The sequence below is a fragment of the Chenopodium album genome, chromosome 10 (assembly GCF_948465745.1).
Source record: "Chenopodium album chromosome 10, dcCheAlbu1.1, whole genome shotgun sequence".
Taxonomy (NCBI): Eukaryota; Viridiplantae; Streptophyta; class Magnoliopsida; order Caryophyllales; family Amaranthaceae; genus Chenopodium; species Chenopodium album.
The window spans coordinates 49,130,907-49,142,354 of record NC_137843.1 but is presented as its reverse complement, the minus strand read 5'-3'; the positions used below and the strand labels follow the sequence as shown (position 1 = coordinate 49,142,354).

General features: G+C 40.5%; 1 protein-coding gene across 1 annotated transcript; it reads left to right on the top strand.

Annotated features, from left to right (window-relative positions):
• Positions 1-3,774: 3,774 nt before the first annotated feature.
• On the top strand, positions 3,775-4,113 carry LOC145565310 (uncharacterized). The gene has a single exon (XM_081625356.1). The coding sequence runs from the start codon at positions 3,775-3,777 to the stop codon at positions 4,111-4,113; it is 339 nt and encodes a 112-aa protein (XP_081481482.1).
• Positions 4,114-11,448: the final 7,335 nt, after the last annotated feature.

The following is an 11,448-nucleotide window of genomic DNA, read 5'->3' as shown; positions in this document are numbered from 1 at the left end:
GAGCATTTGATCTCAGGATCGAATGGGATATAACCTGATCTAGAACACCTGGGCATACACAAAGAACTAGACGACAAATATGAGAACTGTCCCAAAGAACTTACGTTCTCTGGGACGGAAGAAAATAATCTAGACTATAAAAACAATCAGAAATAAAAATAAGACCGTCTCCCCGGCAACGGCGCCAAATTTTGACAGGCTAAAGTCGTAATCACCCAATCAAAAATAATACCTAAATCCACTAACTATGTAGATAGGGAAGAAGAGTCGAACCACAGGGAAACGAGTTAATTTATTCCTAATAAATCTATATAATCTAGATTATCAAGTAACCAATTTGTTATTATAAAATGGAACTAAACTACTAAGAGTATAAGTGGGAAGGAATAAAAGTAGGAGGAAAATCAATGAATAAAAGACCTAGGGCATAGGTTCACCAATAAATAATATTCCAGGGTAAAACATAATAATCAATCATCAATGCATCAATTAATCAGATCATAAAGGGCTTTCGCTACGTATTACAATCACAGAGTTAATTTACCGGTATTAAATCTCATCTCTCGAATCTCGACCTAACCATTTATAAATTAGTCTGCCTATTGAAACTAAGCCTAAACATCAATTCTCATCTCTCGAATCTCGAATCAATATTGCTAAACTCATACGAATTAAATCTGGCCAAATCTAACCGCATAGCATTAAATCAATCAATAGGAAATTAATCAAGCATTGACAATTAACAATAATAAATTACCCCTTCATATTATTTATGGATCCCCATAAACCCTAGAAAGAAAACTACTCAGACATAATTGAACATAAACTAAACAAAGCAATTAAAGGAAACATGATGAAAGAAATAAAGTAAAATAAATGAGATTAAAGTAGAAGAAATCGTTACCAAAGTTGAAGGAAACAAGAGATGGAATTAAACAAAGAGTTGTAGAGAAAGAAAATAATACTAGAGTTTAAGAGGAGTGAGAGAAAAAAGTTAGAGAGAGAAAGAGAGAGAGAGAGTAAGGGAAGGGAGAAAAGAATACTAAAATCGCTTAACAAAAGCGTATATAAAACTAAGCTCGAAAATCCTAAATTAAAACAACTTAAACGACGCTTAAACTTCTCCTCAGAAACACGCGCCCGATTAGGCCCGCCTTTTTTTCTTCGTGAGGTTCTCTTCTCGCGCCCGACCGGGCGATGACACTTCGGGCTACTTGGACTCCTTGTTTAGGCTTGTAACTCTGCCCAAACCAAATATCCTCCTTGGGGTTTTAATCATTCGGTCCAATGCCTCATCTTCTCATAAGTCGAGCCCTTAATCACCGATTCGATGACTCTAACCAATCTTGGGCTACGAAAGATGGTCGTGCTCCTCCAATGCTCGTAGTCGCTTCATAAAATCCCGGGAAAATGCTCCAAGAGTGCAATTCCCTATAAAACTCAACCAAAACTACGAAAACACTAGAAAACATATATTAGTAAAAGAGCCAAAAACACTACTAATTATGACCAAGGGATGGGGGCAAAACACTATATAAAATGGACATATCACAGCTGCAAGGGATGTGATGGCAGAATTCCTGGTGGTGGATGTACCGTCAACATACAATGCAATCCTTGAAAGGCCGATAATACATGATGTGCAGGCAGTGGTGTCAACTTATCATCTCACCATTGCATATGTCTCAAATTTGGGGAGAGTAGATAAGGTGTAGGGGGGCAGGTAATGGCAAAATCCTACTACGTGACCACTTTGAAGAATCCAGTGCGAGAAAGCCCAATCGTGAATAGCCCGAAAAGGGACAGAGAACCATCGGTTCGAGATTTGTGAATGGAAAACTTTGATACGAGGCCGGTAACAGTACCAAGGCTTGAACCAGGAGGTGAAACGGTGCAAGTGGAACTTTGTCTTGGTGATCCTAGCAGGACAGTGAGAGTAGGTGCCGACATGGATTCGGAAATGAGTTGTAATCTGATCAGTTTGCTGCTGGAAAATGCGGATGTGTTTGCTTTCTCGGCAGATGAAATGCCTGGGATACACCCCGATGTGATGGTGCACAAGCTAAATGTTGATAGAAAATTCAGGCCAATGAGACAAAAGAAGAGGAACTTCTCAACAGAAAAAATTGAGGCAATACAGGCCGAGATTAACAAACTCCTAGCGGCAGGCTTCATAGAGCCATGCACATACCCTGAATGGTTGGCTAATGTTGTAATGGTGAGAAAGCCGACTGGAAAATGGCAAATGTGTGTGGATTTCACAGATTTGAATAAGGCGACCTGCCCCAAGGATTGTTATCCTTTGCCCCGAATAGATAGGCTGGTAGACTCCACATCAGGCCATGCGATGCTCAACTTTTTAGAAGCATTTTCGGGATATCATTAGGTCAGTCTTCATGGATCAGACAGAGCAAAAACGACGTTCATAACGGATGCCGGAGTTTACTGCTACAAAGCCATGCCGTTTGGGTTGAAGAACGCAAGGGTGACTTACCAAAAGTTGGTTGATAAAATCTTCGAGAAGCAGAAAGGGCAAAATGTAGAAGTGTATGTGGATGATACTATTGTGAAGAGCAAGGTGAAGGAAGATCACATAGCTGACCTAAAAGAGACCTTTAATACTTTACGGCAGTACCAGATGAAGCTAAACCCGGAGAAGTGTGTACTCGGGGTCCGATCAGGAAAGTTCTTGGGGTTTATGGTGAGTGAGCGAGGTATTGATGCAAATCCTGACAAGTGAATGCAATCCTCGAAATGAAGCAACCAAAAACAATTCGTGATATACAGAGGCTTACAGGCAGAATGACAGGGTTGACTCGGTTCATAAGCAAAAGCTGACACAACACTCCCATTCTTTGTAGTCCTGCGGCAGAACAAAACTTTTCAGTGGGGAAAAGACCAAAGTGAAGCTTTAGAAGTGGTAAGAGAGCACTTGAGAAAACTTCCAACAGTTGCTAGGCCAGAACGGGGTGAGCAATTACAGTTGTACATATCAGCTTCACTGAAAACAGTGGCTGCAGCGTTACTGATAGAAAGGAAGAAGCAGCAGATGCCGATGTATTTTGCCAGTCATGTGTTAAACGCAGCTGAACGCAGATATCCAGTGATAGAGAAACTAACACTTGCTGTAGTGATGGCGGCAAGAAAGTTGCGCCCTTACTTTGATGCTCATCCGATAGAGATACTAACCAACCATCCACTGGAGAGGTCATTGCAGAAAATGGATACATCAGGTCGACTGCTAAAATGGGCAGTTGAATTGTCGAAATATGAGTTGCATTATAAGCCAAGGGTGTCGATTAAGGCGCAAGCCTTATCGAATTTTATTATGGAGACATCCTACAATGATGAAGAGGAGCTGTTAGGACTTGGCAAGTATCAGTAGATGGATCGGCAACATCAACTAGGTCAGGGGCCGGTATAGTGATAACAGCGTCAGATGGAACTGTCTTTGAGTATGCTTTAAAATTCAAATTTAAGGCTACCAACAACGAAGTGGAGTATGAAGCGGCCATAGCTGGAATTCAATTATCCATAGCGGCAGAAGCTAGGCGTATGATACTGAAAACTGACTCCTAGTTGGTATCAAACCAGCTCAGTGGAGATTACGAAGCGCGAGAACCGGCAATGATAAAGTATCTTGAAAAAATCAATCAGCTAACGACACAACTATAACATTTCAAGGTGCAATTGGTCCCAAGAGCGTAGAATGTGCAAGCTGATGCCTTGGCAAAGTTGGAAAGCTCAAGTTTCAATGATCTAGAAAGAACAGTAATGGTGGAAATCTTGAAGCAAAGGAGTATAGATGAAACCTCGGAGCAGGTTCTATGTATGGATAACGGCAGTCAATGGTATGATAAGATCTTGGGGTATATCCTTTATGGGGTTCTGCCTCTTGATAAAGGAGAGGCAAGAAAACTGAGGAAAGATAGTGTATGGTTCATTATACATCAAGGGCGGCTATACAAAAGAGGATTCTCGCTCCCTTTGCAGAGATGTATAACAGATTATGAAACCGCAAGACTCATTGAAGAAATTCATGAAGGCACTTGTGGAAATCATCTTGGAGCCCGTGCTCTATCCCGAGAAGCAATGAGACGAGGATATTACTAGCCAACAAAGAATGAAGATGCTATCCAATATGTTAAAAGGTGCGAAAAATGTCAAAAGTTCGCCCCAGCTATCAATCTCCCTCCGAATGACTTGATGCCGATACTTAATCCAATTCCGTTTGCACAATGGGGGATGAATATTGTAGGGTCGTTTCCGTCAACTACAGGTAGAAGGAAATTCCTTTTGGTGGGAATTAATTATTTCACAAAATGGTTAGAGGCAGAACCAGTTGTTAAGATATCGGCGTCGGAAGTGAAGAAGTTTATTTGGAAAAATATCTTCACAAGATTTGGATTGCCAATGGCAATGGTTTTCGATCATGGATCTCAGTTTGATTGTAAGCTAGTAAAAGACCTTTTAGCCCTATACAAGGTTAAATTTGCATATGCCGCGGTATGTCATCCGCAATCAAATGGCCATGCAGAAGCAGCAAATAAGCAGATAATAACGGCAATCAAAAACAAAATTGAAGATGCAAAAGGGTTATGGGCAAATCTCGTGCCAGAGATACCGTGGGCAAGCAGAACAACAAACAGAGAAGCAAGAGGTGAATCCCCTTTCAAACTGGTATTTGAAACAGAAGCTGTGATACCAGCTAAGGTTAGGCTGCTGACATTCAGGATTTAACATTACTCTGAAGAGCAAAATGATTTACTCCTAAGGCAGCAACTTGATTTCCTACCGGAACTCCGAGAAAAGGCTGCAATCAAATCGGCAGCCTACAAAGACAGGATTTCCAGAGCATATAACAAGAGAGTGAGCCATCGCCCGCTGAATACAAGAGATTTAGTCCTCCAAAGAACAGCAGCAACAGGAAAGGGGAATGTTGATGGAAAGTTATCGGCAAACTGGGAGGGTCCATACCGAATCAAAGAAATGGCTATGTAAGGGTCCTACTACTTAGAAACAATGGACGGAAAACCATTGAAAAATGTATGGAACTCAGTAGTCTTGAAAAAGTATTATGTTTAGTATGATGTAACATGTAACACTCTTGAATTATCTTGGTCGGATAGAACTGATAAAAAATACAAGGTACGACTTCTGGTATATAAGTTGATTGGGCATCCTCTATTTAACAATCCATCATTAAATGGGATGGACAGCTTAAAACCGTTTCCAAGAAGTTAATGCTCTTACAACCTGATTAGTTGTATTCATTAACTCATGAGATTGCTGGTTTTAAATATAATAACAGCAAAATCATGTACTGGTATATGCCGATTTGAGGCGTAGCCATGACAATGATCGCCGAGAAGGGTACTTGGCTTACCGTAAATATACGGCGGAGTGAGTGACCAATGTTATTCTCTGAAACAACAACAATAATGCATCACATTGTTTTAAAAATATGTAAATACAAACAAAGATTGATAGTGTACATACTAGCAAAGCAGATATATACACTGCGGGGGCAGGAAGTAGTATACCCACTACTCAAATTGGATAACATCAAATAAAAAATTGACAAAGATTAAGTTAATATCGTAGTTGTGCAAAGACAGAAAATGGACGATAAGTTATTTTCAAAAGGTCGCATATCTGCAAATTAAAGAGACCGCTACAGAATAATTTTGTTTATAATGTTTGTTTCGATGTGTGAAATTTTCGTAGCAGCTTATTAGTAAGAACAACGCTTTGTTAAAAAGATATGTGTGCATAAAGTAAGCTTGCAAATGGACACTCAAGGTAGCAAGGAAATAAGATAGTTTTTGTAGAAAAGAGAATGTTAAAACTGATAATCGACAGGCATCACCACAAAAAAGGGCATATGCCGATAAAACAGCATTGTCAAAAAATCATAAGTCTTGCAAAAACAGAAAGTCTAGGTTATAAATTAAAGCAGATAAGGCCCTATCACATAGGAGCCACATGAGGATGTCGGTGATGATTGCCCGCCCCTTCAAGCTACCGGAGTTCTCTCCTCTTCCGGCACTAGAGAATTCAGAATGCTGGGGTCCACAGCGATGTCAGTCTCGGCTGGCACAGTGTTGAGGATGTCTTCATCCGTAAATTGATGTTGCTCAAAGTCGGAAATTTTTGCATGAGCTTTATTGATAAAAGCGGCCTCGACCTTAGCCCAGTCAGATTTGGTCCAGCTGGCAGCATGAGCCAGGCATCTCTGAGCAGTAGTCCAGCCGCCATCAAATCGATCCTGCAACCTCTCAATGAACGCAGAAAAATTCAGGTACCGGTTGACAGCTCTCTGACGAACATCAGGCTTATCGGCCTCCATCTCCTAAACCTTAGTTTCCAAAGTGTCGATTGTGTTTTTGGCACCGGAGAGCTCTTTTTGCAGCACAGGAAGTCGGTCAGCAACCTTAATCTTTTCAGACAACTGAGTTTTGAGGAGCTTAACTTCTTATTCGTGGCTCTTAAATTTGTTGGCCTTGTCCTTCAAAGCCTTTAACTCCTCATCATCCTTAGCCTTTGTTACCTTGATGTCGTTAAGGGCCTGTTCGGCATTCTTCAGATCCGATTGAATAGATTCCCGGTTTGTAGAAGCCAGATGATGTTGTTCTTGGTAATACCGGTACATTTCAATAAGCTCAGTCCCAGAAGCAACGACCTTCTCACTAAAAGAAAATAAATAAGTTAAAAAAAAAACCCTTAAAACTGAAACTGATAAATCGTAGGTTGTAAAGCGAAGTTTAAGCAAGTACCTTCATAAGGTCGTGCATGTGCTATGCAGCAACAGGGCCGATAAGGCCAGTGGGTCTGTCAACAGGGGTGGCCAAATTTCGCAAAAGCCGATACCCCAGGTTTCCACCTCGAAGCACGTCCATCTCAGGCTACCACCGATCTTGAGAACGACCCTCTGGGGCAGCAACCCTCCTAACAACCTCATCTAGAATTTTCCCTTCTGGCCGCTCTATCCATTGGTTAGCCTGATAAGTAATACTAGGAATGCTAACATCAAAACTAACTGGACCAACATTCTGAGGCTCAGGAGGGATCTCGGCTGCGACCTGAGTTTGAGGTGGGGATTCGGTGATGTCCTCCACTTTAGCGCCAGCTGGGACAACTTTCTTTGTTGTCACGACATTAGAGTCGTCTTTTAAAGGCTCATTATATTGGGGGGGAGATGGAGGTTTTTGCTGCTCTGTACTCGGTTTGGGCCGTTTTGATGGCTGCTCATCTTCCCTTCTAGAGCTAAAGGCGGCTGTCCCACCACCCCGTTGATTAGCAAGAGATACCAGCCACCTGTTCCTTCTAACATTCTCATCCGCCATATCTTCAGCTCTTCTTTTTGGATTGCGAGTAGGGGCCAGCTACAAAATGTCACCAAGGTGTCGTAATTGGGTTTGGGTGACTGTGGACAACGTCTGATAACTCTCTTGCCGTCAGAGGGAAGTCCCAAGGCCCTGTTATCTAGTTTATCAACACATGTATTTGGCGATAACATGTCCATGAGTAAAAAATAATAATAATAAAAATAAATGATGATATACAGCAGTAATAATAGTAATAAAAAAAATGATAAGTAAATAAAGTATGTATATATGCATGTTAAGGAATGACGATAAGTCTGAGACATAGTTGTAATATATGAAGGCAAGTTAAAATAAAATATGAGGCAAGTACCATAGTTGTCAATCCAGCATTGACCGACATATAATAATGGAGCATTGCCGAGAATATACTTCACATTCGATAGCCAAACTTTAGGAACAACTTGCGTTTTGCCACCCCTTATATCAATTTTCTCAGTATTAAAATAATCAAAAGCTTTACGTTCTTTCTCACCAAGCTCCCTATCGGCAATATGTCCAAAGCAGGGGTGGGGTCAAAAGAATGTTCTCCTGATAGGGAAGTCATCAGGGACGCGCATAAAAAAGAACTTGTCTTGCCAACCCTTGCAGCTTGTGAGCTTTGGGTTGACGGTATATTTGTGTGATACCGTATACAGTGACCACCATCCCTTGGATTTCCTATCACGCTTAAGGGATAGCAGTATTCGAAATAAATTCAGGGTTAGTGGAAAATTTTTATATAGCATAACCCATACCAAAGCGACAACAGCTCGGATTGTAGGAGGAGTAAGTTGAGCAAGGCAGACATTCCAACCCCTTAGAATTTTGGCGATGAAGGGATGAAGAAGAATGCCGAAATCAAAATGCTTGGCATAGATAGCAACATGACCATCCAGACAGTCAAGGACGGTAGAAGATGAAGGAGGAAGCTCATACCCATCCGGCAATCTGTAAAACCTTTTGGCATGCCGGCAGTAATCTTTCTCCTCTACCAGTGACAGCCAACTATCACTAACTTTGGCTTCGGCAACCTTGCTGCTGGCAGGAATGTTGAGGGGATGGCGATAATCGGCATCATCCGTCTCAGAGTTATACTCTTCATCAAGGCTTTCCTCATGGGTAACCTATGCCATGAGGTTAATAATTTCGTCCCTCTCTTCAGGATCGGCGTTCTCCTCCTGATTAACCTCTTCATCCCCTTCGTCATCATCGTTCAGCACAGACCTGACGGCAGATTAACGCACGGGGGATTTAGAGCCTTTCTCAGACTTAGAGCTGTCAGAACTCACTACCTGCGCCTGCCCGAGTCTCCTTCTAGGCTCAGCTCTATCGGCAGCAGCCTGAGGCTGATAACTTTTTTGCTTAACCCTAGGCATTGTACAAGTGTTGACTCGAATATTACCAACGTTTGAACCGTACTGGTTAATAACAGGCCTGTCAGCAAAACTGCGTAAATGATATCGAACGCTAACTGGCTCAATATTGAGAACTTATGTAAAACCATAGGGCTATATGCTTAGACTCAATTAAGGACTAAATACGGTCTTTGTCATTAATAAACTGATTAATTTGACCCGGCGTGAAGACTCAGGCAGAAAACTGGACCGTCGCACAAATGATGGGACTGTCGCGATACGCTAGCCTTGCCGCAGCGCGACATTGCTGTCGCGTCGGACAATAGCGTGTCGCGCCACAGGACAAACTTCGGCATCATTGTTGAAACGACAGTCTGGGTCTGTTTCCAGTGTTCTATCTTAGAGAGAAAATCCTATAGACGTACTAAGTCCTTTAGTCATTAAAAACTCATACTAATCGGTTATTTAGACTTTAAAAACTCATACTAATCGGTTAATTAATTAAGCAAAGTCCTTTAGTCATTAATTAGTTTATTTAGACTTAAACACAAGTCAAACAAACGGTTAGAGTAAACATGCACAATCAATAGATGCACAAGTGGTCAAGTAAGCACAATATGATGCAATGATTTTGTAACCTAACCATGGCTCTAATTCTCTAAAGTTCAAGGATAAGGGTTAGTCAAAGAGGGTCCATGGTTATGAGCCCGGATGCACCACGCGGAAGCCTTACCTTTGGAAGGGTTGGCGCGTGTGGATGGGACCCCGCAAGTTAAACTTGCTTCCACGGTTTGGTGAATTCACAAACTCGAATGTACCCTTCGTTGCCATGAGCGTTCGATTGGGTAGATGGAACATGAATTCCCAGAGGGTTATGGCCATATGTAGAACACATATGGGTTCAGAAAATTGAGAAAAACTCAATAAGGAAGTAGAATCGAGCAAACAGTACTAGAACTGGTCGAAACAAGAAGGTAGATTTCTGGCTCGGTATTGGAAGAACTTAGCGCGAGACAACAGAGTCTGTCGCGAGACGATGACTCTGTCGCCACGCGACATTGCTGTCGCACAGCGATAGAGCCATCGCACTGCGACAGGCTCTGTTTTCTCAGCGCCAGTTCCTACATGCCTCAGCAGCTTTCTGTTCTTTGAATTTTCCAGTTTTTCACAGCGTTATTTCAATCCTAGTTGTGAAAGATATTTCCCGAATTTCCTATGTGTAAAAATCCTATGAAGGTACAAATCCAACCTAAAAGAGATTGAACTTGCCCTAAAAATAGGCCTCTACTTTATTCTTCTCATATTCATGTGCGCCTTCTGACTAACATACAATCAATATATTAATCATAAACCTGTTTAATCTATGTTGGTTGAATATTAATGCACAAACAAAACTATTATTGGCGATCACTTAAATTATAATCACATTAGCCTAAATAAGATTATTAATTGTCTTATTAAGCGTCATTACAAATACAAATTCCCTTTAACCTGCAAGAGAGGGCGTGATCAAGCAATGACAATAATATATCAAGCAACAATAACAAAAACAATTCATCATCATAATAATAATCCAATCTCCAATCTCATCAAAGCATAATAATAATAGCAAGATCCTAGGCATGATACTAACAAGATTAATAAAAAATCCTAGCATGTCACTAAGCAATAAAGATCAAGTCTTTATCCCTAACATGATACTAACATGGTAGAAGAAATAGGAAGCAACCTAAACATGATACTAGAAAGCAATAAATAACATCCTAACATGATACTAGGAATTAATATAATATAAACATGCTTTCTAAAGAAATATAGTAATAAAACAACTTACTTTGTTGCCTCGTATCTCTTTCTATCAAAACAATACACACGTTAGTAACTTCAATGAAATATTAAATCAAACAATTAATTTAAATAATTGAAATAGGGATTTAGGACCAAACCCTCAGAAATTATTAACCTTTCACGTCTAGGGCGAAGGCAACTTCGAGCTTGGCTAGGAGTGTCTAAGTCTCGTGAATGCGGTATTTTTATTTGTAAAGGGAAGGCTTAGAAAGAGGGAGAAAGAAAAGCTTCTAGCTTGAGAGAGAAGAGAAAGAAGATTGATGATGATTGTTGATGATTGAACTTGTTGATAATTTAAAACGGGGAAATACGACCCTATTTATAGAGAAAATAGCCCGAAAACGATCACAAAAAGACCGAATCCCATTAGGAGTAAAACCTCCTCTATCACAGAATGACAGAGTCCAGCACGATGAGACAGACCTGTCGCTGTGCGACAGGCTTGTCGTTCAGCGTCAGCTTTGTCGTTCCGCGCTGATTCACACGTTTTCTCAAAAACTTGTACGGAATCCTTAATCTAATTAAATTCGACTAACAATGTCCGTACTTATCTTTAAAAATCATATTTAATCTTTTGAAAAACACTTGTTTTAATCCAAATGGAATTCTTAATTTTCATAAAAGATATAATTATTATTCCTCATCTCATTAGAACTCTAAACAACCTTCTAGATTATTCTAGAAGATTAAAATCAATCCTAATAATTTTAGAAATATTAATTAATGGGCCTTCCACTAGACCATTGGGCCATAAAACCATTTCAGGCCTAATTAATATTTTGGCCATAACTTCTTCATTATTCATTGGAATTGGGCTTATAATATGTCGTTGGAAAGCTCTTTTCGAGTCCAATCCAACTACACCATTATTGGACCCT